At 40.8% G+C, this 27,164-nt stretch overlaps 2 protein-coding genes across 14 annotated transcripts in view; one reads left to right on the plus strand and one right to left on the minus strand.

The window, feature by feature from the left end:
• Positions 1-22,065, plus strand: part of NUMB (NUMB endocytic adaptor protein) — a 97,861-nt gene extending 75,796 nt beyond the window's left edge. For 2 of the 13 annotated variants that reach the window (XM_074824259.1, XM_074824256.1), the window contains exons 4-11: positions 3,268-3,345; positions 8,948-9,022; positions 10,907-11,047; positions 12,558-12,759; positions 15,159-15,461; positions 17,282-17,431; positions 18,266-18,409; positions 20,122-22,065. In XM_074824259.1, coding sequence (XP_074680360.1) covers positions 3,268-3,345; positions 8,948-9,022; positions 10,907-11,047; positions 12,558-12,759; positions 15,159-15,461; positions 17,282-17,431; positions 18,266-18,409; positions 20,122-20,825 — 1,797 coding nt within the window. In that variant the 3' untranslated portion in view covers positions 20,826-22,065. The remainder of the gene's footprint in view (positions 1-3,267; positions 3,346-8,947; positions 9,023-10,906; positions 11,048-12,557; positions 12,760-15,158; positions 15,462-17,281; positions 17,432-18,265; positions 18,410-20,121) is intronic. The other 11 variants (XM_074824260.1, XM_074824261.1, XM_074824264.1 and 8 more) reach the window with 11 other exon arrangements.
• Positions 22,066-23,992: 1,927 nt separating this feature from the next.
• Positions 23,993-27,164, minus strand: part of PAPLN (papilin, proteoglycan like sulfated glycoprotein) — a 52,731-nt gene continuing 49,559 nt past the window's right edge. Inside the window, exons 27-28 of the mRNA XM_074824255.1 lie at positions 26,464-26,639; positions 23,993-25,905 (exon numbers count right to left, since the gene is read on the minus strand). Of these exons, the coding sequence (XP_074680356.1) occupies positions 25,730-25,905; positions 26,464-26,639 (352 nt within the window). The 3' untranslated portion in view covers positions 23,993-25,729. The remainder of the gene's footprint in view (positions 25,906-26,463; positions 26,640-27,164) is intronic.

The raw sequence follows: 27,164 nt of genomic DNA on the forward strand, positions 1-27,164 counted from the left end.
ATTTGGAGCTGCTCGCTGCAAATCAACCCCTGCCCCCAACCCCCAGTATATGTAGGTTTTAAACTGGGGGCATTTCTTTAGGGCTCTACTGTTACTAAAGGGCCTTTTCTGTACAATATGCTCTCTTAATTAGCAAAAGTCAAACTACTGGATGATGTTTCAGCAAGCAAGGAATGTGATAAGAAAACAGTTTGTTCATTTGGTGGTCTCTTGCTTTTACAGTACTTGGTTATTTTGATGGGCTTTCTCTTGGTCTTGAAAGAATTACAGGTGCAGTGCTAAAACTGAAGGGCAAGCTTTAGGGAAATTGGATTTCACTTTTCATATGGCTAAACTGCATCAAAATGTACGTGGCCTGTTTTAATCTTTATTGTTTTCTCTGCAGGTAGCATGTAGGTTTTATAAATCCAGGCAATAAAAATTAAACATAATTGTTGAAATATGTGTATCTTGTAACTTCTGAAAGTGAAGTTCTGTCTTTAATTTTTTTAATAGATTTTTTTTTCCCTCTTAATTCTTGTTCTCCCAACAGTTGGCAATTCATTTGGGGCAGTGAAGTCTGTTCTTTTTTAGGATTGACTAATGCATTTTAAAACATTTCATGGGATCTGTCAAGAAGCATATAGAACAGTGTTAATCTTCATTTCAGGAATAGCTTAATTTCTTCTCTGCTTTCTGAAAGAAAAGATGCAAACAAATCTTTCTGTCTCTTTATTGCGGGAAATAACCTTTCAGGGTTTTTTTATTACCAGCTTGTTTAATGTGATGTAATTGTTTTTGAGTATTGCATCTTGCAGAACTTTATCCAGATGATGGTGAGCATTTTATTCGGGCATTATTTAATTGACAACTGAGTAGAAACAGCCACTTCTAGCTAGATAATCCCTCATCCATACTGTATTCTGTTGATATAGTTTTATAGCTCTGAAATTGCACACCAACAATACTCTAATGTGCAGTTTATAATATTGTTTAAAATGAAGACAAACTTGAGTTATGTCCCTACTTCCTGTCTGATGAAATGGCACCACAGTCTCATTAATAGATCAGAAACCCATGTATTCAGCTATCATTCTATTATTAACATGGATTTATATTACCAATGGACCTTGCAATTTTCCCTTAGTGTAGGGATATATTACTAACTGTGTATACATTTCATATCTGGTAGGATCCTTGTGTTTGGACATTAAGCTCTGAATGGTTTCTTCAGAACCATTTTACTGAATTTAAAGTATTTAGCACAAAACTGGAGAATAACTTTGTAAGGGCCCTGTAAGTGTCTTTGACTCAAGTACGGGAACAGCGTATAAAGACAAAAGTATACTCTCTCATGTCATGTTTTGATTTAAATCAGCTTTAGCGTGTAGTATTGGTTTCTAACTTGCCACTTTTTGTTTTAAATGATGCATTTGTTTTAATATATGTTCTTGTTTTAGCAGGTAAAGAGACATAATTTAATATTTTAAAACATGCATTAGTTATCTCTAAACTACATTAACTCAGTGTTGTTTAAAACCCATTTTGCATGATGCCTTTTCCATTAACCTTGCCTAGTTTATTAAAAAAAAAATCTTGTTTAACAAGCATTTTGCTGAGAGCAAAATTAACCATTGCCTAAAAATGAGGTAGCTTCTGGTGAATATCTTTAGCTTTTGCTATCTTTAAAAAGCTGTTATTTAGTGTAATGCAATAGTCATTGCTCAACTTGGCAGCAGCATCCAACTCCTTCTCATTATGTACACAACATGGTGATTAATCCATTAGTTCCCCTCCTAGTATTCAGCATATCCTGTCCAAATACATAACCCTTCCTGCCTCTAAAAATTGTTAAGCTTTTCAGCTGACTGAACTTAGAGATGTTCTTTATACGGTGTCTGAGTTGACATAAATGTTACAGATACTCAGTAAAAAGCTCTGTGGAAGCACGTGGGGCAGAGGGGCATACAGCAACAGAAGTCAGGAAATGCAAAGCCAAGATCGACCCTCCCTTCTTAACTTTGTGTTTCCTGGCTTTTGTTGGCATGCGTCAGAACCATAGCTTTGTTTTAAATATAACCTTGTTTATCAATCAATTCTCGAGACACTGCCTCAGGATATTTGTAATAATATTTTTAATGTAGTATTGTTGTCAGTGATCAACAGGTTGGAATTGCACAGTGTTAATTTGGGGTCAGGGGCTGTCACAAAGACACTCTCTGTCTCATCTGCAATTCTCCACCTCCTCCCTGTTACTCCTATATCATAGCTTGGAAGTGAAACAATTTGGAAGGACAGCATGAACAGCGATATGCTTCATGCCAGCTTCCCTCAAATGCAGAGCAGTCTGTGGCTCTGCTTGCAGAGCACCAGGCCTGCTGAAGTGTTCTCTGAGGAGATTGGTTCAGATCTTGCAGTTTTCTTTTCACAGTCTGGTAACAAAATAAAGCCAGTAAACTAAGCTGCGTGCAAATACGCTTAAAACTGTGCTCTGTCTTTTTCTTAATGTGAATTGGGCAATTGGTATAATCACTTCCAGACTGAAGAAATTTAGGAACTTGTAGTTCAGCTCTTGGTATCTTTGCACTTGCAAAAGATGACTTTAAAGGGGTTTTGTTCAGCCTATCAATTCAGAGCTGTAGAATGAATATCTAGTATTTGTATAAATACTGGAAGGCTTTAGAGAGAGTGAAAGAAGAAGGGATCTCACTTGTGTTTTGGTTATACCACAAGGTAAGATGAAATTCCTCACTGCTCAGAGAAGACTGCATAAGGTGTGAAGTATAAGAGTAGCATGTAAACCAAAGCAACAAATAAACAAAATAAAATGAAGCAGTGTTTAACCCTGCTTTATACCAGCCATATGTGCTTCTCCAGCTTACAAAGCGTTTGCTTTGGGAAAGAGTGATCAATACAGAGCAAACTTGACTGTAATTCTGGAGCTAGAACTTTGCATTTCACAAGAGCCCATACAGTATTTTAATTGTTTAACCATCATGTCTGCTGCCAAGTTTGGTTTATAACCTAACTAAAAGGGACTAAACAAGGGGGAGTGAAAATAAAGTAACCACTTTGCATGAAATTGGGGCTGAGGTTCTCTTCTTTCCACCAATTTCAGGGCAGTAGCTTGTTAGAATTGTGTGCGTGCCCTTTGATCTGCATTTTCATGGGTTTATTTTCACATTTGCCTGTCGCACCTTCTCATGGATAACTCTAAAAACCCCTTCCTTTCCCTCCAAACCCTATTCTTGTGTGTGCTTGTTGGTTTGAAACCCTGGGACATTTTAGCTACCTACAGTAATAGCGCTCGACTTGTCCCCCCTGTTCCTCCAGGAAAGGAAGTTCTTCAAAGGCTTCTTTGGAAAAGTAAGTTTAACGCCTCGTTTGTGCTTGCACTATAAGGAGTTACATCCCTGGTATAGCACTGCCATAAAATCAGGGTGTTGAGAGTCCCTAATCCATTTCAGAATATTTGCTTTTAAAAATGTTGATCAAAGAATATTGTTAAAAAAGCAACCTGAAACAGAAACATAAATCTGTATGGACTGTATCGGAAATCCAGTGTTCTGAAGTGATTTGGTCTTCCTGAAAAAAATGTGAATTTTCCTTGTAAACCCTTAAACTTGTGTCAGCCTACATCACCTAGGGAAATATCTACAGAGCAGTTGGGGTCTGTGCCTTCTAAGTGCTTCATGATCAGCTGCCTGGCACCATGAGTTGACCCCCCCAAGTGTTGGTGTTGGGAGAAAGCAGTGTGCCTATACATACTGTCTCTTAAACCTTTCTTTTTCTGAGCACAGTCCTAGTTCAAAGACAAGATGAAACCCAGTGTTTACCTGCTATGTTTTTCTAATTGTAACTCAGTGGTATAACTGAAAAATTTACTGTTTTTATTGTTGCTCTTGTATTCATGAGGACAGTGTCTTAGCTGTGAAGGGAAGCAATTCTTTGTCCTTATTAAGAATGTTCTGTACTGACAGCTGGGTGGTTTTGTTCCTGCTGTCTACACCTCCACAAGGCAGTGCATGTAGACCTCTGAAAGAGCTCGCTCTTTTACCTCTCATCTGTTCCCTACCTCTGCATTTAAAATTCCTGTAAAACATCTTAACTTACTTTTCACATGGAGTTAATCTAAGATATGGTTTCTGAAGTATCTTGTTATAAAATGAATCTTGGCTTAAGTAGAAACTAACAAGTTTATAACTTCCATACATACAAAAGTCTTTTGGAGCAGATTATTCTCTGGTCACAAATTTGTTTTAGCTTTGCTTGGGGAGTAAATAAAGTTTTTTCAGCTGCTCCTTTTTGACCTTTCACTCAGATAGTGATGCATGTCACACAGGGCCAGCTGTTTCCCCAATTCAGGTTTCTTCCTATGATCTGGGAAAGCACACATCTAAAATGTAGTGATGGTGAAGTAAGAGGCGCTTTATTTTTTAATTTTTTTAGGGACAAAATACCATAGGTGGGAGATATGTCAGATTAATCAGATCATTCCTATGTGCAAATGAAATTTAAGAGGTGGAATCTACAAAGACTGGAGTCAAAACATGCTGTTTGCTTTACAACTGAAAATGCTAAATAGTACTTACAATTTGTTTAAAACAAACAGAAAAACCCCCGCTTCAACCTGATCAGATATGTTAGTTGCTTGTTGCTATTAACTTATGTTAAGGTACATAAGAAAGCAAAGATGTAGAAGACAGATATTTGCATAGCAATTAATTAAAGTCAAAGACAGTTTTTTATCTAGTAAATATGCCAGCTTCCCCATTACATCTTAGTTGCTTTTTTATGAAGTCTGGTACTTTACCGCAGCCTTGTAGATTTGCCTTGTCTTTTATTATAATACTTTGCCGAAGAGGGACCTACTTCTACTTCAGCACGTGAAGTTTCATTAACTAGCACTGAAACCACTTAAATCCATAGTGTTTATAGATATCCCCACAGCATCAGTATGGCAGTGCCATTATTACAGCTTTGGCCTACAATGGTAGCCCAAATCTACGGGGAAACCGCAAGAAAAGCGACAGCTGTTCTCATTATTAATAATTGAGAAATACTAATAGCTCCAAATCTTTTGGCTGTCTCATCTATAATTTCTCCACAGATGCCTTGCATTGGGATTAATATAATACTCCAAATTGCAGATCTGCTTAAAACATGCTAGCAGCTTTCAGAAAGTCAGTCTAGGCACGTTTTCTGCTTTCCCTGTCCATAATTTTCTCCCCCAAAAGGTAAATCTGACAGATTTTTGTCTATAAATGTTCAAGTGTTGAAGTATTGAAAATACTTTCTTTTCAACTTTAAATAAAAATGAGATGTCTGTTGATAGCTCCAGGTTAGGTTTCTGCAGTTTTATTTTGTGTAGCATATGCAATGTAACCAAATCAACTGCCTTTTTAGACAGCTCTTCATATTTTGAAAACTAAAGCTTTTCTGTTGTAATGAATAGTAGTACAGACTTGGTGATCTTCCTCATGTTTTACTTCCATTGAGTATTTCTCATCACACAGTATTTTATACAGAGTCTGAAATGAAAAATTTTCTTTATATATACCTCAGACTCTAGATAACATTTTACAACTGTTTGTAAGTCCAGAATAAAATAGGCAGAAAGACTAGAAACAATTTAGAAGTATTAGAAAATGTATTATTGGGCAACTTAATTCTGCTCTGGCATCCTTAAAACTTTATTTTCCACCTTACGATATAGCTGCTACTTATCTCCACATTCCTATCACTTCTAACAGTTAAATTGTCATGAACCGCACTGTTGATTAGGAAATGTACATTTCAGATTTAGTCCAATTCTTTTTTTTTTTTTTTTCCCTGTTCTTGGTGGATGCCCATCTCTAGGGCGTTGCTAGCTCATCGGAGAGGTTTCCCTCCTGCCCAGCCCGCAGTGGTCCTGCTTTGTGTGGGGGCCTCACTGTCTGTTAGTATGGGTGCCTCACCCGCCCTCCTGGAGACCTCTGAGGACTCCGAAATTAGTCCAGATAATGAACCTCACACTGGAGCAGATTGCTGACCTCCTAGGAAGTGCTGAGCAGCAAGGTTTCTATCAGGGCTGATTCAGCACTGACAGATCAGGCTTCCGGGAGTCGGTGCCACATGTGGCTCTCCTCCAGCAGCGCTGTCATCCAAAAGCTCTTGAACATGAAGGCAAGATACTGATATGGATGTCTAGATGAGTCCCTTGGTAGCAACATTTAAGATCACACTGTTCCAGTGGATATTGGCTGTTTGCTTTAAATACTTTTGTTTGGAGTCACCTATACCTTCCAGTGTTTATTACACAAGCTGCAACCCTGCGTTGGAGTTCATTTCCCATGCAGTATCTTGCATCCGGTCTGATCTTTGTCCAGCGTTTGCCAGGAGTGCAAATGCTTATATCGTCTTTGTAATCATGACATACTTGACAATATCCCACCCATAATGGAGTAGTACTTTGATTTGTATATCTAGTATAAACCAATTTAGAGAAGTATGTTCCTTTATACCTCAATTGTAGGCGCAGATCAGCTGAGGATTCAGTAGATGGGAAAATCATATGTTGCCCAACAGTAGTAGCTGTGGGTTTGGGATATAGACTGTAAGGATTTACCCCTTCTAAGTGCTGAATCCACCATAAATCTAGAAGAAGGAATTGGGAGATAAGTGTGTTTTGTTTTTCTCTTAACCAAACATGGGTTTGTTATGCTATCTTGCATGAGGAACCTTATGTTTCCAGTTGGAGAGGAGGATTTAGACAGCCATTTAGCCTTTTAATTTTATTCTGAGAAACATGAAGTTCATACCTTAGCTATTTTTAAATCTTCATTTGGTAAAATAGCAGGTGAGAAGTAGCTCTGCTGAAGATCAGTGCTGCTTTATGAAGTAACCAGCTCAGTTAAACTTGACTTCAATACAAACTTCAGGAACTGTTTACTATTTCTGCAGAAACAAGGTTTTTATTGTTTGCTGGAGAAAGACATGTATCTCTGTTTCTAATGACTGTAATTTAAACCAAACAGTTACCTGCAGGCATTGTCTCCTCTGGATTGTTTGTAATTGCTTGAAACAAAAATTTTAAGACTATTAATGGCTTATAAGAAACTGGTACTCCTTTTTAGAACAGTTCACAGAGACAGACATCTACAAACCATTTGTTTTGGGGATTAATAGGGACCATTAATCAGCTGCTGAGAGTGGAAAATATAGACCATATTTTGTGGCTATTGATATTTACTGCCTTTTAAAACCAAAAATGAGAAATTACTTCTAAATGCTGAAATATTTTTTTAACACATATGATGGTAAATTTAAGTACATCTTCCTTTGTGAATTATACTCTTTCCATTAGGCATTCGAGAATCTGACAGTTTTACTTTAAACCTTCTCTGGGGTATCCAGAGGCTGGATGAACGTTTAGAAACTTGATTCTGCAAGCACTTCTCCATAGCTTTCTTTCATGCTGTGCTTATTTTCTCTCTTTTCTCTTTTAATCACTCTTCCATACAAGTCAGTGCCATTCTCTGTTCTCACCAAGCTTTTTGAAAATGCTCAGAGTGTCATTGCTGCTTACAAAATTGGGACAGATAGTTCCTCCCCAAATTCTGCCAGGCCCATTTTCTTCATACTTGCTGCTTTCTCTGAAAATGAAACCAATGTAATACAACAAGAGACTTTTCACCCCAAGATATTTCATCCCTACAGTGTTAAAATCAGTGTTACAAACCTGGAGCTTCTGGTAGCTTATGCCAGAATGTGTCCTTGCTCCATTACTTGCTGTATGAATATAAATTACATACATATGCAATGACCCATTAAAAAAAAATTAATTGCAGTTCTTGCACGAAGCCACTAGCTGATACCCCGTCATCTTTTTTTTTGTCGTTGTTGCTCTCTTCACTCCCTGCAGTGGTCTGTGGTGGGTGCCATTAGCAGCCACAAACTGTGTATACCCAGTGCTTCAAAAAACATTATGGGGAGAATATTTTATTAGCTGGCTTAAAGTATAGGGCCTGTGAATTAAACTAACAGGTTAAAAAAAAAAAGATGATTTTTTTTGTAGTAGTTCTTTGTAACAACCAGTAAAATTATGTTGACATCTTGTACCTATTTTCTGTTCGATGCATTAGGTTCAGAAGAATATTGTGTCAAGTGTTTATACTGTTTTCTGTAACTTTCCCTTAAAAAGTAAACAGTAGAAAGAATCTGTAGTTTAAATGGCTCCTGAAGCCTTCCTGTGTTTCCCACTTTTACTTACCCTCAGCTCTCGGCAGCTGAAAGTTTCCCACAGTCAGATCTTGGATAAAAGCCAGACAGCTCCTCTGCTGTGTCAGCCTGCCACACACCATTGCTTTTTCAAGATACGCACCAAATGGTTAAGAAATCATAATTTTTCTACCTCTCTTCCAAGATGTGACATTTATCTCTTAATAAATTAGTGAAATGTTTGGATGATTGATCTTAGTATTAAGCTCATAACACTGATGATTTTTGGGTGCTTTTAACACTGGTTTAAGGTGATGCCATGATTCTGCCATGCAACTATTGGGGCAGAGGGTAGGGCTGGTGGAAATATCAGGTAAGAATTTTCCCATGTTTAACTGATGCTAAAGAAGCTACCTGTGGTGTAACTCCTTATGAATTAGTGTCTTCTGACTCTTTAGTGGAATTCTTCACCCACTTGGTCAGTCTTGAATTCTTTACTGTCAGTGGATGTACACCTTATTTTTGCCTCCACCTGTCCTGTGCCTTCTCCCCTCCCCACGACGTGCTGTTTCTGAAATACTGGCTTTGGCTTGGTTCTCTGACTGTTTTGCAACTTGGATTGAGTATCTGGCTTTGGGCACCCTACTGACCATGGACTTCATCTACACTTAATGTTATGGTTCTTGGAAAGGGGAAGCGGGTGGCTGTCGGATGCTGTTGGTGTAAAACTGTTTGGTTTTTTTCTTTCTTTCTTTTATTTTTTTGAAAGTCTGGGAAGAAAGCCGTTAAAGCAGTCCTGTGGGTTTCGGCGGATGGACTCAGAGTTGTAGATGAGAAAACAAAGGTTAGATTTCCATGGACAAAAGTTTTAAATCTCTCTATAATAATGTATGTGCTATAACTTTAAATGGATGCCACTCTTTATGTTAATGCAAATGTTGGAATTTGAAAGGAAAACTGAAGTGTGTAATTAGTTTATTCATTTCTTGCTTTATAAACATATGTATGCCTGCTATTTTTTTTTCCCAATTAATTCCACACTACTCTCAAGACACCTTTCATAAAACGTGGTAGATAGCACAAGCTTGGAATATTTTTTGTTGCATTTACTGGAAGCACCATTTTTTTCCTGATAAGTTTTGTTGACATTGAAGTTGGAGAGTCCCTTGACTTTGTTCTGCACCACTGCAGAAGGCTGCAGTAGTAATACATGAGCAAACTCATGTTAATCAAAATAATTTTCAGTGCATCCAAATCCTAGAATGGGCCTGAATGAACAGGAGTTAGCTTCCAAAAAATGTGATGAAGAGAATAAATGAAATAGGGGGTTTGTACCTTCAGACTCAAGCTAAATAGTTACTGAGTATCAAATTCGATTACCTAATTAATTCAAATACCTAAGCTGGTGGTCTGAAGTAGAAGACTAATGTATTCGTGGCATCGTTCTAGATTGTCAAACAAATTTTTTATTGTGAAAAATAGCACAGTATGTACCACCAAGGCGCCTGTGTGCAAATGATTCTTGGTTTTGATCTAGATGTAAGCAATTAGAAATAAGAGCTTTAGGCTTGCCTCTATAAGCATACTAGTATTTTAAAAGATGGCATGACTGTCAGAACAATTTTTACTCTCATTAGTCTGAAATTAATTTGGTTTGTATTCATGTCATTTAACCCTTACTTTGTCAACCTAAAAGATTTCTGCAAGCCAACACTGTGAGGCAGGTAGAGATAATTCCCTCTGCAGTATGACTGTCAAATACCTGCTCTGTGTCTAGACTTCTCCAGGGCTGCTGTTAGGGTATGGTTCATCAGTGCTAAAGTTACTGTGTCTTAAGAATTCGGTTTCTAATACATACTGACGTAGGTGAATTCAGTCTACTGATTGCCTCATTTAAAAACAATACGTGTATTATTTTTAGAAATGTTACTGCATATATCTAATCTTTCAAAATTGAATTTTAACAAGTTGTGCAGACCCTGGAGGTAATTAAAAGTATGAGACTTAAAAAGAGAATATACTATTGCCTCCTGGTGGCTGAATATATTAGCACAGGTGCCAAGTACTAACCACCAACCAAAAGACACCATTTTGAAAAAAAAGTTGGGGGGGGGGTGTGTGTGTGGAAATGAAGGTGGCATAGTTCTTAAACTATACTATCTCCTTTTTAGAAACACTTCTCCCACCAGTCTATGGGAACAAATCAGGGGTGTTTGACACTACCAGTGCTGCTGGTGCTTTTCCACTGCATCCCTGCTTAGCTAATTGGCAGATCAGCTTTTGCTTTTTGTGTAGCAGCTGCTAGACCTCTTCACACTTGCAGACCTCTCCCATAAGATTCAGCATTCCATTTTAACCCCAGTAAAGATTTTTTTTTTTGATCGCAAGACTACTGGAGCTGCTATAAAAATAAAATAAAACAAAAATGTGGGCTCCATGGTCTAAAGGAGAGATCTCAGGAATTGTTTGGGTGCCTAAATTCTTGAGTGGTGCCTTAGCACAATTCTACCAAAGGTGGCTGGTGGAAAATGTCATCTGTCCTTCTTGTTTCACATTGGGAAGAGATTCCGAATGGTGAATTCATTGACAGGTAATTATAGCCGCATCGGGTTATCCTCTTTTTAGTATAACTGTCTGCTTGCAGTTAACACTGAAAATGGCTTGTTCAAGTGTTTCGCCATATTTCCTCACATTTCTTGTCTTGTGGGGGGGGATTTTTTCCTTCTAGGATCTTATAGTTGATCAGACAATAGAGAAGGTTTCTTTCTGCGCACCAGACAGGAACTTTGACCGGGCATTCTCATACATCTGTCGAGATGGCACAACGAGACGCTGGATATGCCACTGCTTTATGGCTGTAAAGGACACGGTAAGTTTAATATGGTGTGTGTCCAACTCTTCTGGCTCCTAGCTGGAAGTTATGCTTTGAAAAATTAGCTACCTAGAATACTGCACTATGTTTTGACTTCAGCTAAAATATTACTTAGTCCTTGAAAACTATTTCAGTTCTAAATCTTTTTATCTGAATTATTTGCCATCCCTCTGTGATGTTGTCTTGTGGAGAGAAACGGTGCCCAGCATGTGTATAAAAGGAATGCAGTCAGCCTCAGATATCTCTAGCAGAAGGGAGCTACTCTTCTAAAAATAGACAGAAGATATTCTCATCTGAAAATGTATACAGCCAAAAACTGAAACAGCAATGACAGTTTTTTCCAGGTTGCAGTCATAGTGAGTAAATACAAACTGGTTATGAATGCAGCCTCTTGTATGCGAATGTTATCTTGAATGAAAAGTCATCTGAATGTTAAGGGATGGAGCTAAACTGAATTAAATTAGCATCCTGTTTGCTTCAAAGTGATAGAGATTTTCCTAGTAGAAGGTTTGAAAGTAAGTTACCTCTATCAGTCTCTTGCTGTTTAGACTTAGGTATTTAACTCCCTGATCTGGCCTTTTCTTCTTTCTGCTTTTTGTTGAATCCGGCTTATATTATACAAAGTGCTTGAAATCTCATGCAAATTCATTGTGTGAACTCCACATAGCTGCATGTTCAGAGCAATTGTACTTGACAATTTGTCATTTTTCTTTAAAGTGAAACAATGAAGTTAGAAATTCCCAGATAAACTTATGTTAGAGCTGGAGCATTTCTATTTTCCTCTGTGAATAACAGGTCAATTCACTTACTGATCATAAGATGAGATGAGCTACTGGTAGTAATAGTGCCTCTGACTCAGCTGTAGCCACTGTATCAGCTGGATTGCTGGGCTTCCTCCAACTTGAACTTCCTTTTCTTAGTGCAGTTATTGGATAGTGGGTCCTTTTGACCTCACTGGTTAATAATGGAAGTGCTTTTCAGAAGGCACTCTTCATGCTAACTCCTGCATTTGGTCAGGGCTGTTAAGAGGTGTAAGTAGTCACCATTGTACTTTTAATTTTCACACTTGCACACAAGGGTAGCTTCTCTCTGAACCCTCTGTAAACTTTCTCCATCTGAAAATAGCACTTATCTGTCCTTCAGGTCTTACACCTGCTTAAGATGGCTTCACAAGAGTTTCTTTGTGCACAAATGTATCCAGAGGCAAGGGATCAGTGCAGACACGTTATCGCACTAGCATCTCAGTAGCAGTTGAACTAAACAGATTATCCGACAATCTCTTTCATTTCTGGGTGGCCTTCTTGAACACTGCTTGAGCATTAGTAGTTGGGAGTCTTTATATACCAGGTTTAATTTTAGAGCCGTACAAAAGGTGGCCAATTACAGTTGTTCTCTTTAATGCCTTAATTAGATTCCTCTTGTAAAGGCAGGTTATCACTTCGCAATGCTTGAAGCACACGTATGTTTCTGTTCCAGCCACTGTATGATGCAATGTTGTCTTGTACAGGGGGAAAGGTTGAGTCATGCCGTGGGCTGTGCATTTGCAGCATGCCTGGAGCGAAAGCAGAAGCGAGAGAAGGAGTGTGGAGTGACTGCCACCTTTGATGCCAGCAGAACCACATTCACTAGAGAGGGGTCATTCAGGGTCACTACAGCTACTGAACAAGCAGAGAGAGAGGAAATTATGAGACAGATGCCGGATGCTAAAGGTACGGGGTGCGACTTAAACAATCATCCATAGCGAGCACTGAGGTGAATTGGGGCCTGTGCAAGGGCTGAGGCTTAATGTCCTTGCAGCATTCCCTCTCTTGAACCCTCATTATGTACAAATCCTACTCCCAGACGCTCGTCGCTTCACAAGATGAAAAACGCTCCCAGATTCACTCGTAGCATGTTTTCCCACATCTCTAGAAAAAGTACAAGTGGCTTCATATGTGAAACCTGCTCCTGCTTTGTTTTGGCAGCCTGCTTTGTGACAGAGAACACCGTAGGTACCATACTAAAAGGCCTTATTAGAAATATTATAAAAATATAACAAGTTTGCCAGACATGAAGTAATCCTTTTAGTAGTCTAAAGCTTATGGTAAATGAACAGAAAATGATATGCATTTTTCTTAGGAAATAATTCATTTTTATTTTGATTTTTAAGTCAGGTTACAAAGTGTACATGTAGAGTTATATTGCATGAGGAAAGAACAGATCAATCACGGTGTGCTTTCCAAAAAAAACCCAAACCAACCACCCCCTCCCCATAAAACACATAACTGTTGTGCTGTTAATTACATTCAAAACTAGTAACTGATTTAGTTTTTTACTTCTTAACCATTTAAAACACCATTTCAAAATGTTCTGAAATGCAAGTGAAAGTGGAACTTCTTACTCCAAGTTTTATTACAAGTAGTAGAGTTCTACAGCTAACAAAAAATAAGTATTATAAATATTGTTCATAGCCCTCTTTAGAGTGGAGTTGAACTTTTGTTTCAGAGGGTTCCACAGCAAGTTGTATGCTGCCACTCGATTGCAAAACTTTAATCTTCGTTTTCATCATCCATCTGCTTGTTCCCATACGTTTAGTTTTAGAATGTGCTAAATGAAGCTTAAACACAAGGCCTTTGTTACTTGAGGGCATGAGTCAAAGTCTTGACTCAATGAAGGTGTGTGAAATACTTTCCAAGAAAGACTGATTGGAAAAGTTTCACTTGAACGAGCAGCTGCAACTCATGGGTACTGAAGCTTGCAAGACAACATAATTAGTTCCTCCTACCATTCCAGCTCCTCAGAAATCTCTAGTGTGACTCCTCTCTTTACCAGACTTTTAGTTATTCTGTTGATGTGTCAACAAAAAAAGTCACTGTTTTTCCTAAAACGTTTGAAAAGCAATATAGGTAAAATAAGAGTTCACACCAGAATCATGAGATTTCCCCTTCTGCTGCGTTGATGAGCTGTGTTTCATAGAATCATGGAATACCAGCTTGGAAGGGACCTCAAGGATCATGTGGTCCAACCTTTCTTGGCAAAAGCATGGTCTAGACAAGATGGCCCAGCACCCTGTCCAGCTGAGTCTTAGAAGTGTCCAGTGTTGGGAATGCACCACTTCCCTGGGGAGATTATTCCAGTGGCTCATTGTTCTCATAGTGAAACATTTGCCACTTGTAAGGAAACTTTTTTTGTTTATTGCCCCCAAAGCCAATTAGGACATGACTGAGAGCAAGTTTTCCTGGAGATGGAAAAATCCCTGTGCTATTCTAATCATAAGTGTCATCATTTAAACTAGGCTTAATCCTACATTGTGGTGCTATGCAAAACTCTGCAGAATGAAGCACCTGACTTTAAGTTGGAGGAGCTTCCAGTGCAGCTAACTAGTGATTGGGTGGTAACATTACAGCTAAATTCAATTAAAGAAGTAACACAGGAATGCCCTGTAAATGTGCCTGGTGTTAGCAAGGCCTGTCAGCTCGGAGGCTGGATCTACCTTGCAGCACGGTTCCATCTGTCTGTATTTCCTGGAGGAGCTGGGGAGCTGCATCTCGAGCACTGAATGCGGCCTGACCTGGGAAGTGCTGCTGCTGCCTTCGGCCTGCTGAAGCTTGTGCAGTGTGTTTGGCTGCTGCTGCTGATTCTGCAGAGCTAGGAGGGTGGCTTTTAAAAGAAGGTCCTAGAGCTGGGTTCTGTTCCCTGCTGCTTCTGAGCTATGCCACCCTAAGTCTCTTCATACAGTTTGTAAGTAATATTTTGGCCATAGTTCTGTGTGAGGCAAAGTAAAGGTCTCAAACATGCAATGCACTTTTCAGTCTTAACTATAAAGGAATTGCAGGTATTTCTAGAGCTGGAGTCTCAGGAATAGCTAGAGTACATACATGAGGCCATCATTTCTATGAAGTGGCTAGCCTTAGTAAGCTTTGCTTTGGAGACTGGATGCATGTGAAGTGACATGGTGAAGACGAAAGTATACAGAAATGATTTTTCTGCTGTGGTATTAGAAACTCGTTTGGAAGAGTACTAGTGATGGAAATTCCTGCAGTTTCTCTTTTCAAAACAAATGGGAGTAGGGGCAGGCAGTTGAACACTACTTTGCTTTACTCTTCTAACCTCACCCTATTTCCTCCAGCAGTTGAAACAGAAGTGAAAACAGTAGCACCAAGTGCTGCACCAAACAATACTGCCCCCTCTTCTGGCTCACCAACCTCTCCTACTGCTGAAGTTGCTGCCTCTCTGGATAAAGAAATGAGCAATCCCCATGCTATTCCACGGAGGCATGCCCCTATAGAACAGCTTGCCAGGCAAGGGTCTTTCAGGGGCTTCCCTGCCCTTAGCCAAAAGATGTCTCCTTTTAAACGCCAGTTGTCTTTGCGAATAAATGAGCTGCCTTCAACAGTGCAAAGGAAGACCGATTTCCCCATGAAAAACTCAGGTAAAACCAAATGGTTTCAGTGAAACATTACCTTAAATTGTCTCTTCCTCCTTTCCTTCTCTGTGGCTTCAAATAACTCCTTATTTTCTAGTAAATCTTTCTTCCTGCCTCATGTGGATCATTTCTCATGAACAAAAACCACCACGTTAGAGAACTTCTGCTTTGGGAAATAGGCAAGAATTTCAAATGCAGTATTCACATGCAGAAGACAAACAGTTCTAATCACTATCTGAAATATTGGAGCACAGCTTAAAGTGCTCCAGGAATGGGTGTTGGTGAATTAGTAGATGCTGGCTCTTCCCTCTGAGTCACTGAACCAGTTCCTCCACTTAATGCCAGGGCATCTGGAGAGACACATCCCTTCAAGGCCTTAACCACTTGTCATGGGATGATGTGATGCTTTTCCACAGTCTGTCTTTCCACCTATCTGAATTCCTCTTTTCTGAGAGCAATGAAATGGCTTTTCACCTTGCATTAAAAGAAACTTTACTGTTTAGGTGGTACAGCCGGCTGAATCAGTAATGTGTGGTACAGTTTTCACAGGATGGTAGTGGGGTTTTCTAGAGTCATCCCAACATAAAAACCTGGGGTGCTCAGTACTTGCATAATGTCCTAGAATCCCCTTAGCTAGGTTATCCTGCAGGCCAGCTGTACTTGGCAACAGAGCTGGTTTTAGGGTTCTAAGCTTTAAAGTAAAAATTACTGTGGCAAAGGCAAAAACCAACAGAAATACTTAGTCTGATTTATAATCCTTGTTTGGTGACCTGTGCTTTAAGACCAGCACTGAGTTTGTCAGTTTTACTGTAATAGTGCATTGCTCACTAGTGATACTCCCTGAGCACACTGCAAGCTGAGTTTTTAATGATTCAGAACATTTCTGATGCATGTTCCCGTTTATGCCGCTGCCAGTGCTGCTTACTGTCACGCCACATGCGCTGTATTGGAATATCCCTCAAAGAATCAATTTTAGGGCATGCCTCCCCCTGAATTTTAGGTATGGTGCATGTTGTGTCCAGATATCTTCTGGTTTTTATACTACTTGTGCTTAATTATGCCTGCTCACGTCAGTTCTGTGCAATAAAGAACTGATGATCAGTACTTTTGGAAAGCAGTGCAGTTAGTAATAATGAGAACATCTGGTAAGTCGGCAGTTTTACACCAGATGTTACTTTATCCGTGTTATGCTGATACCTGGTTTAAAACTGAGTGTCCATTTTATTTGAGCATTCAGCTTTTGCTTCTGATAATTCCACCACAGGAGCGAAGGATTTCAGCTCCCACTGAACTGGAGCAATCAACGTTCTAACTCTAGACTTAACTTGCCACTGTGCATTGCTGTCAGCACGTTTAAACTTCATCATCTACTTACTTACTGTGGAAGCATGTTGTTGGAACACTTAAATCTATCATAAGTATGTTCGTTTTGTAGAGTGCCAAATCTTAGTGCCAAATCCTTGATATGTTTAGCACTTTAATACTGAAAGATTTAGATCTCTGCTAAAGCTATAGAAATCCCTTTTATTTTCTGAAGTGAACATCCTCTTGCATTAACACAGAGAAGCAGTAATAACCGACTTGAAATCTGGATCGCTGATCTCCTTACCCTCTTGACTTGGTCACAAAATACACTAGTGTGGTGTTCTACTTCAGGTCAGGTCTTCAACAGTAATTTAAAAAAAAAAAGCTGTCATGCAAATCAGTAGCAGGAACATCTAGGACATAAGAGAGGAACTAATTATATTTCAGTTTCACATTGGTATTTGTAAATTGTTTCTTTATCCTTTAAACTTCCAATTTAATGAATTTTATTTACATTTTAGTCCCCGAGGTAGAAGGGGAAACGGACAGCATTAGTGCTCTGTGCTCTCAGATCACCAGTGCTTTCAGCACACCATCAGAAGATCCTTTCTCTTCGGCCCCCATGACAAAACCAGTGACAGTAGTCGCACCACAGTCTCCTGCCTTTCAAGGTTTGTGAGTTCTTTGCGTGCCGTGGTCATGCTGGTTGAGGCTTGAATGCACATAATGTTGCTTTCCAGTAACACATGGTCTTAATTTCTTTGTGCAAGTCCTGTTATCATATTTTGGGGGAATGCAGCCTGCTTTATTCATCTTGTCTGTTTAGTTTTTCTGTGGTTTTGTTTTTAACAAAAAGTTTGTGTACCTACCACATGATAGTTACCTCTAAAAGGGACTGGCCTTGACTATTTTAACATTCTGCCTCCTGAACTGCAAAAACCTTACCAACTGTGTGTCACAGGAACCATATCCCACAAGGGAAGAGATTTTTGTGCTGCCACATGATTACTGCTTTTCACACAAACTCTTAGATAAGTGGTGGAGAGATGCCAACTATAGAACTCATAGCAGCCTCTAATCTTCATTTCACTGATATGCTTTTATACAAGTTGTGTGAAAAAAGAACCTCTCCTTGTTAAATGTAGTTATTGTTACTTTGCATGTAAAATCTGTTCTTCTTTTGAATCTAAAATTAATCATACAGTAACTTCTGGTGAGCCATATCTCTTCTCTATCTTAACTTCAGTCATCAGAACTCGAGGTCTCATCAAATACATAAAAATCCACCATCCCACAATTCTTTTAACAAGCATTGGCTTGGTGAAATGGAATTTACTAGCTTTATTGACTGTCAGTCTAGTTTGGCTAATTTACACAAACTGCTGTCATGTGGAAGTGTCTAAAATTGTTGTATGTTGATAGGTATGACATGGCCCACTAATATTCCAGTCATGTGCATGCCTTGCATGAATTAATTGCACTGATGTTGTCTGCTCCCATTTTAGTTAATGGCACTGCCTCTGCCTTCTGTGTGCTTGCTGCTAAACCATCCCAGGCTGCTGTACTGTCCACAGCTATGCCAGTTCGTGAAACCAATCCTTGGGCTCATGCTCCTGCTGCTAGTACTGGAGCTGCAGCCGTGGTCGCTGGTAAGACTGGAAGTAGATCCGGTGCATTGCTATGAGAACTTGGATCAAAAGCATGATTGAGCCCCCGAGACGATTGTCAGTGCCACTTAATGGCAAGTGGAAGGAACAGGAACAAAAGCCGGAAGTAGTAGCCTTTTGCACGAGTGGATGGAGGGAAGCGATGAACTCACTGGTTCGGGGTCTATAAGCTGGACTGATTCTTATTTTGGCAGCATTTTAGAAAAATCCAGTCCTTAAAAAGGAAGTAATGAAATAGTGTATGTTTGGGGATGAAGGGAAAAGAATCTGTGCGTACCCAAAATAACTTTTGTGCATTCTTTCCACTAATGTGTGTAAGGAGAGATTAAGTTGGTCGCTTAAAGGCTTTAGAGGCTCATTTCTTCTGTTTAGCAAGTTTACTCTGTCCCTCTAGTCCTCGTCTGCAGTTATATACAATGTAAGGTGGTACTTTAAATGGCTGGTACCCACATAGGCACATGTGCTAGAAGGCTACAGTCAAACTAACATTGTTTCCTGGTGTAAACTCAACTCAAAAAGAGAAACTTTGCTAGTGAAAGAGTAGCTTCTGCTTGGCCTTGTAAGAGTACCAGACCCATTCCCCCATAAGAGAGAGGCCCTAAGCTCTGCTGCCAACAGCTCCCACCATAAAAACAACAGTAAACTGATCTTTAGGTGGTGTTTAACTGGATCAGGCTCACTAAGGACTACTGAGCAGTAATGGTTTCCACTTCTCCAAAACACCAAATAACACATGAATTGCAGAGCCATCTCTAGCATTCGTGGTTGCTTTTCTCATCATGTTGGAAACCTGGCAAGGCCCTGTGGGAGAGAAAGAGAATTTGAAACTGAAGAGAGAAGGAAAACCAGAATTCAGCTGGTGGGAGATAGTTTTGAAACTGGGAGGAATGGAAATGATGGTGATTTTTTTTTTTTTAATCATTGAAAATAGATGAGTTAATTAAAATCAGCTGGTTTTATAGAAGTCTAAAATGCTGTGTTGAACATTGCAAAAGAGTTGGAGAGGTTAACAGCCTGAATTACTCTTTTCATATATAAGAGAAGAGTGAGTGGAGACAGAGGAGTCATAGTAAGTACAGTTTACATATAATATAGTAATTTGATTAGATGTATTGCCTTAAATGTTCATTTATATTGTAGTGAGTGCTCACACTTCACTTCAATGTGTATGAGAGAGAAAAACAAATGTTGTCTTGAACTCCCAGTACCATTACACTACTATCCCTTAGAGGGTAAAGCCTTAATTTAGGAAACAGAGCAAGAGTCTTAAAACCTGTTTCTTACAGCTTTGTGTACTAACAATCCATCAGTCCTGAGCTGTACATTCAGAAAGTGATACTAACTGCAGCTAGTGGGGTTAGTGGTTATGAACTAGATCACTGCCACTAAGTTATGAGTGTAGGTGGCAGCTTTCCTGCATGCCCTAAATCTCAGATGTCTGCCCTGAAGAAAAAAAAAAAAAAAAGCACGCCTGTATTTTAGTGAAGAGGCTCTTCTCTACCCCCTCTTGACCAATGTCTTCCTGTAACAGAACCGTACAGTGGATGCATAAAGATGCTTCCCCTGGTGGTAGCAGTTTTTCAGCCCCGGAGGGAGGAGGCCTGTCTGTCCATGTGTACTTCCTCCAGCCTCTCTAACTGATAAAAGGGTGAGGTGTGGAAATCCTAGTGACTTCCCCGTGCTTTCCTTCCCAGGTGCTGAATGGAGCAGCACCTCCTCAGGTGCAGCCTCACCAAGTCTCTTCCAAGGAAATCACAGACGCACCCCCTCAGAGGCGGACCGCTGGTTGGAAGAGGTCTCAAAGACTGTCAGAGCCCAGCAGCAGCCAGCCCCAGCCCCACAGCCGCTGCTCCAGCCTCCTCCAGCCGCTTCCCAGCCCGCAGCAGCCTTCCCCGTCAGCACCTTCATTGCGCCGCAGCCTGTGCCGGTGGGTGTGGTGCCACCCATGCAGCCAGCATTTCTGCCGGCTCAGCCCTATGCTGTAGCAAATGGGATGACCTATGCAGCCCCGAGCGTACCTGTGGTTGGAATCACGCCTTCCCAGATGGTAGCCAACGTCTTTGGTACTGCAAGCCACACTCCAGCAGCCCATCCCCATCAGTCACCCAGTCTTGTCAAACAGCAGACGTTCCCTCAGTATGAAAGCAACAGCGCTACGACCAGCCCCTTCTTCAGCCCGCCTGCGCAGCACAACGGCTCTGCGGCTTTCAACGGGGTCGATGGTGGCAAATGGGCTACAGAGGACAAGCACTCGCAGCCTCCTGCGGCTGCTCCGCAGGTAGACCCATTTGAAGCACAGTGGGCAGCACTAGAGAGCAAGGCAAAGCAGCGCACTAATCCCTCTCCAACTAACCCCTTCTCAAGTGATTTACAGAAGACATTTGAGATCGAACTTTAAGCAGTCCTGTGGGGGGCGGATAAATTGTATGTTAGGATAGAGGGATAAAGGGAGCAGAGGGAACTGTTTCTGATCAGTTTGCTTTGATAATCCCAAAGGTCCCTTCAAACAAAAATGGGTCAGAAAGAGGGAGCAATTATGGGGAGGATATAAACATACAGAGAATTTAATGTGCAGTTCTTAAAAGGAATCTTGGAGCCACCCCCACTCTACATTCCTGCCTCACTTTGGAAAGCTGGAAGTCAAACAGAGCAAAGGCAGGCACCCAGTCCCAAAGCCTGTTCTGCAGAAACATCACTTATCTCACAGAGAGGAAGGCAGATTTTGTACTTGTGTCCTTCTGATGCCCTGCGAGTCCTGGACGTTCCCCCTCAGGGAAAAATGGGGTGGGGTGGGGGGGGTGGATATGGGTGGGAGATTGTCACCTGCTTAGCAAAAGCTAGGTTTGTGGGAAAAGTTGAGCTTCCATTTTGAGTAACAAAGTGAATATTATATGTAAAGAATAAAGTAAAGCCAAAATCTTTATTTTTATGCATTTAGAATATTTTAAATAGTTGGATATTAAAAGCTGTATGAGTTGTAAGTAATCTTGCCAAAGGTTAAAAAAAAGGGGGTTGGATGTAAGAAATTGTACATAAGATTGATTTATCTCTGATTCTTACTGTAAGTAATATTGGGGGGTGGAAAAAGGGGCTCTAGCTTGTTCTTGTATCTGTTCATTGTAAGTAGCATATTGCAACAACAATCACAACCAATAAGTCATTATATTGTAGTTTTAAAGAACGAACAGTATTGTCATGGTTTGAAAACCATGGGGAAAATTTACTGTTTTTTATTGGAATCAAACTACATATTATATATAGTATGGTTTTTTCCTTTCATGTATTGCTGCAGTTTCTTTGTCTTAATCTATTGGTTCTAACACTACTGTGACAACTTACTGTAATCATATCTACATCCTGGGGCTACCTGGGAAGCCATTTTATGTTTGTCTGTCAATAGATCTTAGAGGTTTTTTAAGTTCTGTTTTTTGTTTTTGTTTTTGGTTTTTTTTCCACTGATTTGTGAAACCTTGTGGTTAAGGCTGCAGCTGGTCCAGGTTCTGCCTCTGGTGACTTGTGAAAACCATCTCATTTTAACTTTACTTTTAAACTTTGGCCTTACAAGCAAATGTAAGTTATATATATTTGTACTGATGATTTATAATCTGCTTTAACAGAAATAAATGTTGGTGGTAGAAGTGCTGTCTGTGAAAGCTTTATTTCCCACCCCCATTCAGTTTTCAGCATTTGCCCTTCTGGGTATCTTCTGTGTTATCAGGTGAGTGTAGATGAGCCCTAGAAGTTTAATAACGGTATCTTAACACCTCTCATTTTGTACACCATGTTAGGTTACCTTGAACTTTAAGACCAAATGTGCAGATAGCCCTGTGACCCATAACTATTTAAAGCTCTGAAAGAGAGGGCTTTACAAAAACCATCAGATTGTGGGTTTGCATGGCTGTTTTCTAACAGTGAATATTTATGGAGACAGATATGAAGACACTAGCATTCAAAAAGGGAAAAAAGGAAAACTCATTTTGGTTTGTCTTTCCTGTACTACTAAAAGGAGAGAAGATCCTAGGAGCCATCTGAGAGTGTATTTTCACTCCTTTCCTGTTTGTCCGGTGAGCTGACATCTATCTGCCCTGTTAGTACGACTGGCTCTTACTGCATTCTTATGTGCACTATGTCAGTTTAGACACAAGGAAAAGTCAGACTTTGTAACCTGAAGGGGAAGAAATGCTCCCTTTGTTTGGCCCTAGCATTTGAGCTTGCCAGCAGTTTCCATTTTCAGGCAAGTACAGTGAGTCTCAGTGACATGGTCTAGAAAACTGGGGAAACTTTTCCTTACAGATTCTTACCTGTTTTCAGTATGATATGAATAGTAATGACCAACACTCTCTATGGTAGTTGAGTTGGTACCAATGTTTTTTTCAGCTTTCACAAAGCAAGCAAATATTTGTAGACATTTATAATAGGAAGGAAAGCACGTATTGCTTACTCTATCAGTTCCATATCTTTGACAGTAGTGCCCCAAGATCAGCTGAAAATAACCCAGTATAGCTACACCCTTCCCCTGCCCTGGAGAGAACAGTAAAGGAGCTATGACCTTCCTACAATCCATTGTTTAAGGAGGAAAACAAACATCTTGATTCTCAAATCAAAGAAGTAAACATTCAGTTAGGCAGTTAAGTGGTACTACAAAGAGGGAAAAGCTCAGCTTATCAAATAAGAGCAGAAATATAAAAAGACGCTTCAGGTACTATTACAGTGAGGACATGTGTTTAAAGCAGTGAACTGCATGTCTTCCACTGCCATCCTTACTACCACAGTCACACAGCTGAAAGGAGGTCAGAATAAACACCCACCCGAAGCACCTTCAGTAACATCCTGCCCCTCAGAATACAGGTGCCTGTTACAGCCCTCACGAGTTTGGAGAAGGCACTCCCTGGCCACAGCTTCTATAACCAACCATACAGCTTAAATGAAAGCTGACTACACAGAATATTTAAATATTCTAACCATAGAGCCTCTGACAGAGTAGCAAGGGATATTATGGAACTGACGGCTTATTCTGGGACAAAAGGGTCTGATATAACCACAGTCGACTTCTAAGTGTGCTCCACAGGCCTTGACTCCCCTCTCTGCCTGCCACCTGTGAACCAGGAGGGCTTCACTAGGGCTGGAATTTACACAGTCTGGGACTAGTCCCTGGTCTCAAAAGGCAAAGTCATACTAAAATATCCTATACTAGGTGCTGGTCTGAGGTGTTAAATGCAAAATTATATACAAACACAATTAGAAGTTCTCAGAACCATCTCATTGTTCTTAAATATCCAATGATGTCAACTTCAAACCTCACACTGTAACACCTACCATGAATTACACAGCAGAGGACATTCTCCCTAATCAAATTGAAGGGTCTTAACCGCAAAAATAAGTGTTTCTATGTTTTTTAGCAAGCAGAATCTATCAGACCCCAGAAAGACCCACCCCCACATATAGCTGCGTGACTGTGACCTCTCACTCCTTTACTGGATTGCTTCTAGACTTTTCAGTTTGTTCACATCTTAAAGCAGTGTGTCCAATCCTGAAGCCATACCTGTGCTGAAGAGAGTGCAATCATTAGGTTAATAACTTTTATTTTTAGGTGGCGCATCTGAACTGATGATTTACTGGATTTAGAGTCCAAACCAGCTTTAGGCTGTCAAGCCTGGAGATTTACACCTATGTGTTACTGCTGCCTTGACTACTGAGTCTGGGCTGAAGGAGAGTGGTGTGAGCAGAGTCAGTCCTGAATTAGCTGCCTGCCTTAAATTAAAGTAACAGAAGTAGGAGAAGGAAAAAAAAATAAAAATCCTCCACTCCCTCCAACCAAAACATCAAGATCAACACTACACACCAGTCTACTAGTTTATGGCTACATCTATGCAAATAATAAATGGCTGATGGTGCTGATTAATATGATTAACCCATCCAAGTCTCAGCAGGGAGTCTGGAATGAGGAAGAGGGGGACTGGTAGGGCTGATTCGAGGGTAAAACAATACCATGGAGGCTGTATAAAAATGCTTTTGCTGAGAAATAATGCCATTTTGAGATACTGAAGACACCCAAGAGCCTTTCCTGGTTTAACAGATCATGATATCACCTCACATCTCCACACCCCCCCCTTATTGCCTGAGACTTTCTCTTTCAGAGCCCCATATGCATGCTGGCTGCCACTCCGAGTTAGTCTTGAAATGAAGGATGCTTGTCAGCTCTAGCTGCTCTGCATCTGGAAGTCCTTGCTTGTTAGCTCACAGCAGCAGGAATCAGCCCAGGCCACATGCAGAGCCAGGCTTTCCTGGACTTAACTGAGACTAAGCATATCATTGGGAGGTTTATTCTGGCAAGTCAAATGCCCCAACATGTATTTCTATGTGTATATTATTCACCTCCCCAAGCTGAAACTCAGCACACTGTTACCACTGAGCCCAGCTTTGCAATAAATCCAACAGCACAGTTCTGGCTCAGAAGAAAAAAAATATTATCTGCTGAGCCTTTCTAGAGCAAGTGATATTTAAACTGCAGCTCAGAACAGGTAACAGTATTGGTATGTTTATCTAAATTATCCCTAACATTCAGAAAGGGCTAAAAGTATTCTTCTATTTTAAGTGTTCTGTGAAGCATTGCTTCTGCATTTTAATCCAAAGCTGATTATAGTCAAGTAGAAACCAAACTGACCCAACTAGAAATTTCTCTAAGGTCTACTGGAATAAAACAGCTACAGTAACGTGGCATTACAGCTGCATCCCTAGAGCTAGTAGTCTCATAGGACCTGAGCAGTAACTTTATGTGCATCAAACTCTTTCTCATGGCCAGAGTCTTTTGCATTTAGATGGAAAGTGCTCCCCAGGATTACAAATGTTCATTGCTCATTAGTGCTTTAGTTAAGACAATTCGGGCCCATCTTCAAACACTTCGGAGGACCATTTTTTTTAAGAGCACTTCTCTCTCTTGCTTGTATGAAGAACTGGTCTCTCCCTCTTTCATGCTGGTTATCTGCCTTCTGTAAAGTCACAGCATGTTACATTCCCAGTATCATCTTGGTCTGTGAATAACAGCAACTACCCTTATGTGAAGAGATGGATTAGCTATAGCAGGGCATACAGGAGGGAAAAACAGAGTTTGCAATAAACCTGAGGGTGGTGAGTCTCCCACCTTTGAACAGTTACACCCACCACACTGTGTTCAATTCACCCTCTCGAGCTTTCCAGCAGGGCACAGCTCCCAGAACAGTTTCATGCAGTAAAAGGACAGAGTTCAGACTTCCAGTCTTGTAATGGGTCACCTGTAGTTTCACGTGGCCGTGGAGGTGTCTGTCAGCCGCGGTGCCGGGGAGGGCTGGCCTGGGGTTGGTAGCGAGAGCAGCTGGCGCAGCAGAAGCTGGAGTAGTATTCGTTACTGCAGAGCTGGGCCTGCAGGATCAGGTCACAGTTGGCGAGGTGTGGCTGGTCCACGCACTCTCTGCTCAGGTCCACAACATGATTCACAGTAGCTGCAGCCAAGCAAAAGGTGAAGCAGCTGTAAGTACACTGCCAGGGCTTATCCTCAGGTTTCCTTTCCCTCCCAAAAGACACAGCATGTTCCTGCTTTCTCCACCCTGCCAGTTCTAAGGGGATTGTTTTAAATTTAGTCCAACATCAAGGATGAGAGGGAAAGTGATACCTCTGGTGCAACAGGAGGAGAACATGGTTTCTGGGGCCAATCTTCTGAGGAAAGACCACTCTACACCCTGTGTAAAGCCAGTTGGATGGTGCCCAGAGTCCAAATACAAATCTTGCAGCCAACTATTTGGTCAACCAACTATGGCATTTTGGCCTCAGGAAGTTAATTAGACTCCCAGTGTCTTGGGTGGTGGGTGCGTGTGTTTCCACCATCCTGCTTCTCTGCCCAGGGAAAGCTGGGCTCCTTGGGTAGCGCAACCCAGGGACTCCTGCTGCTCCCCAAAGCCCGAGGTTGGCAGTGGATGGCCACATGCAATGGGCAGGGCTATAATAGTGACCAAGAGGCAGGCCCTGTGCCAGGAGAAGCAGGGAGGCCAGGTTGTACTCACTGCTAGGCCTGCTCCTCAGCACTTTCACCTCCGTGCTGGCACTGACAGAGTTGCTGCTGCTGTAGGCACTGCATGTGTAGGATCCCTCGTCAGCCTCTTGAACGTTGCTTATGACCAGGCTTCCATCCTGGGACAGGTGGATGTGGTGGCCATCTGCCCGCATGGGGACTCCATTCCTGTGGCAAAAACCATTTTGTATCACTATTCCCACCCATGGGGGCTAAAGGAGCTCTCTGTGCTCTTTGGAAACTGATGCTCTGTGAAAGGGGTGAATTTTTACAAATTCAGCAGGAAGGAAGAAGAAATCTTTTACCACAGCCTGGCTCTACAACTGGCTAGTAACACGAGCCTGAGCGAGTCTGCATCCGTTAGCCCACTGTCTGCGTGGGAGGTAGCTAGCTGTGTGCTCTCTATAAAGACATTGTCCTTTCCGCTATTACACATTTTTGAGGTTTGAGGAACTAAGAGAAAATCCAGGGTGCCTTTCCCTCTCTCCAGGTTGTGGTCTGGCAGTGCTTGTTTGGCTGGCACCGATAGCAGCGCATATTGCTTGAGGAACATATGGGGTAGTGAGCAATGCGCCCTCTTTCCTCTCTCTTAAAAGTTTGTTTAAAAAAAAATGTTTAAAATACCAGCAAGATTGTGTCTGTTCTTTTCCTCCTGGAATACTCTGTGCCCAGCAGGAAAACTGCCTGAATTAT

The sequence above is a fragment of the Strix aluco genome, chromosome 4, assembly GCF_031877795.1.
Source record: "Strix aluco isolate bStrAlu1 chromosome 4, bStrAlu1.hap1, whole genome shotgun sequence".
Classification (NCBI taxonomy): domain Eukaryota; kingdom Metazoa; phylum Chordata; class Aves; order Strigiformes; family Strigidae; genus Strix; species Strix aluco.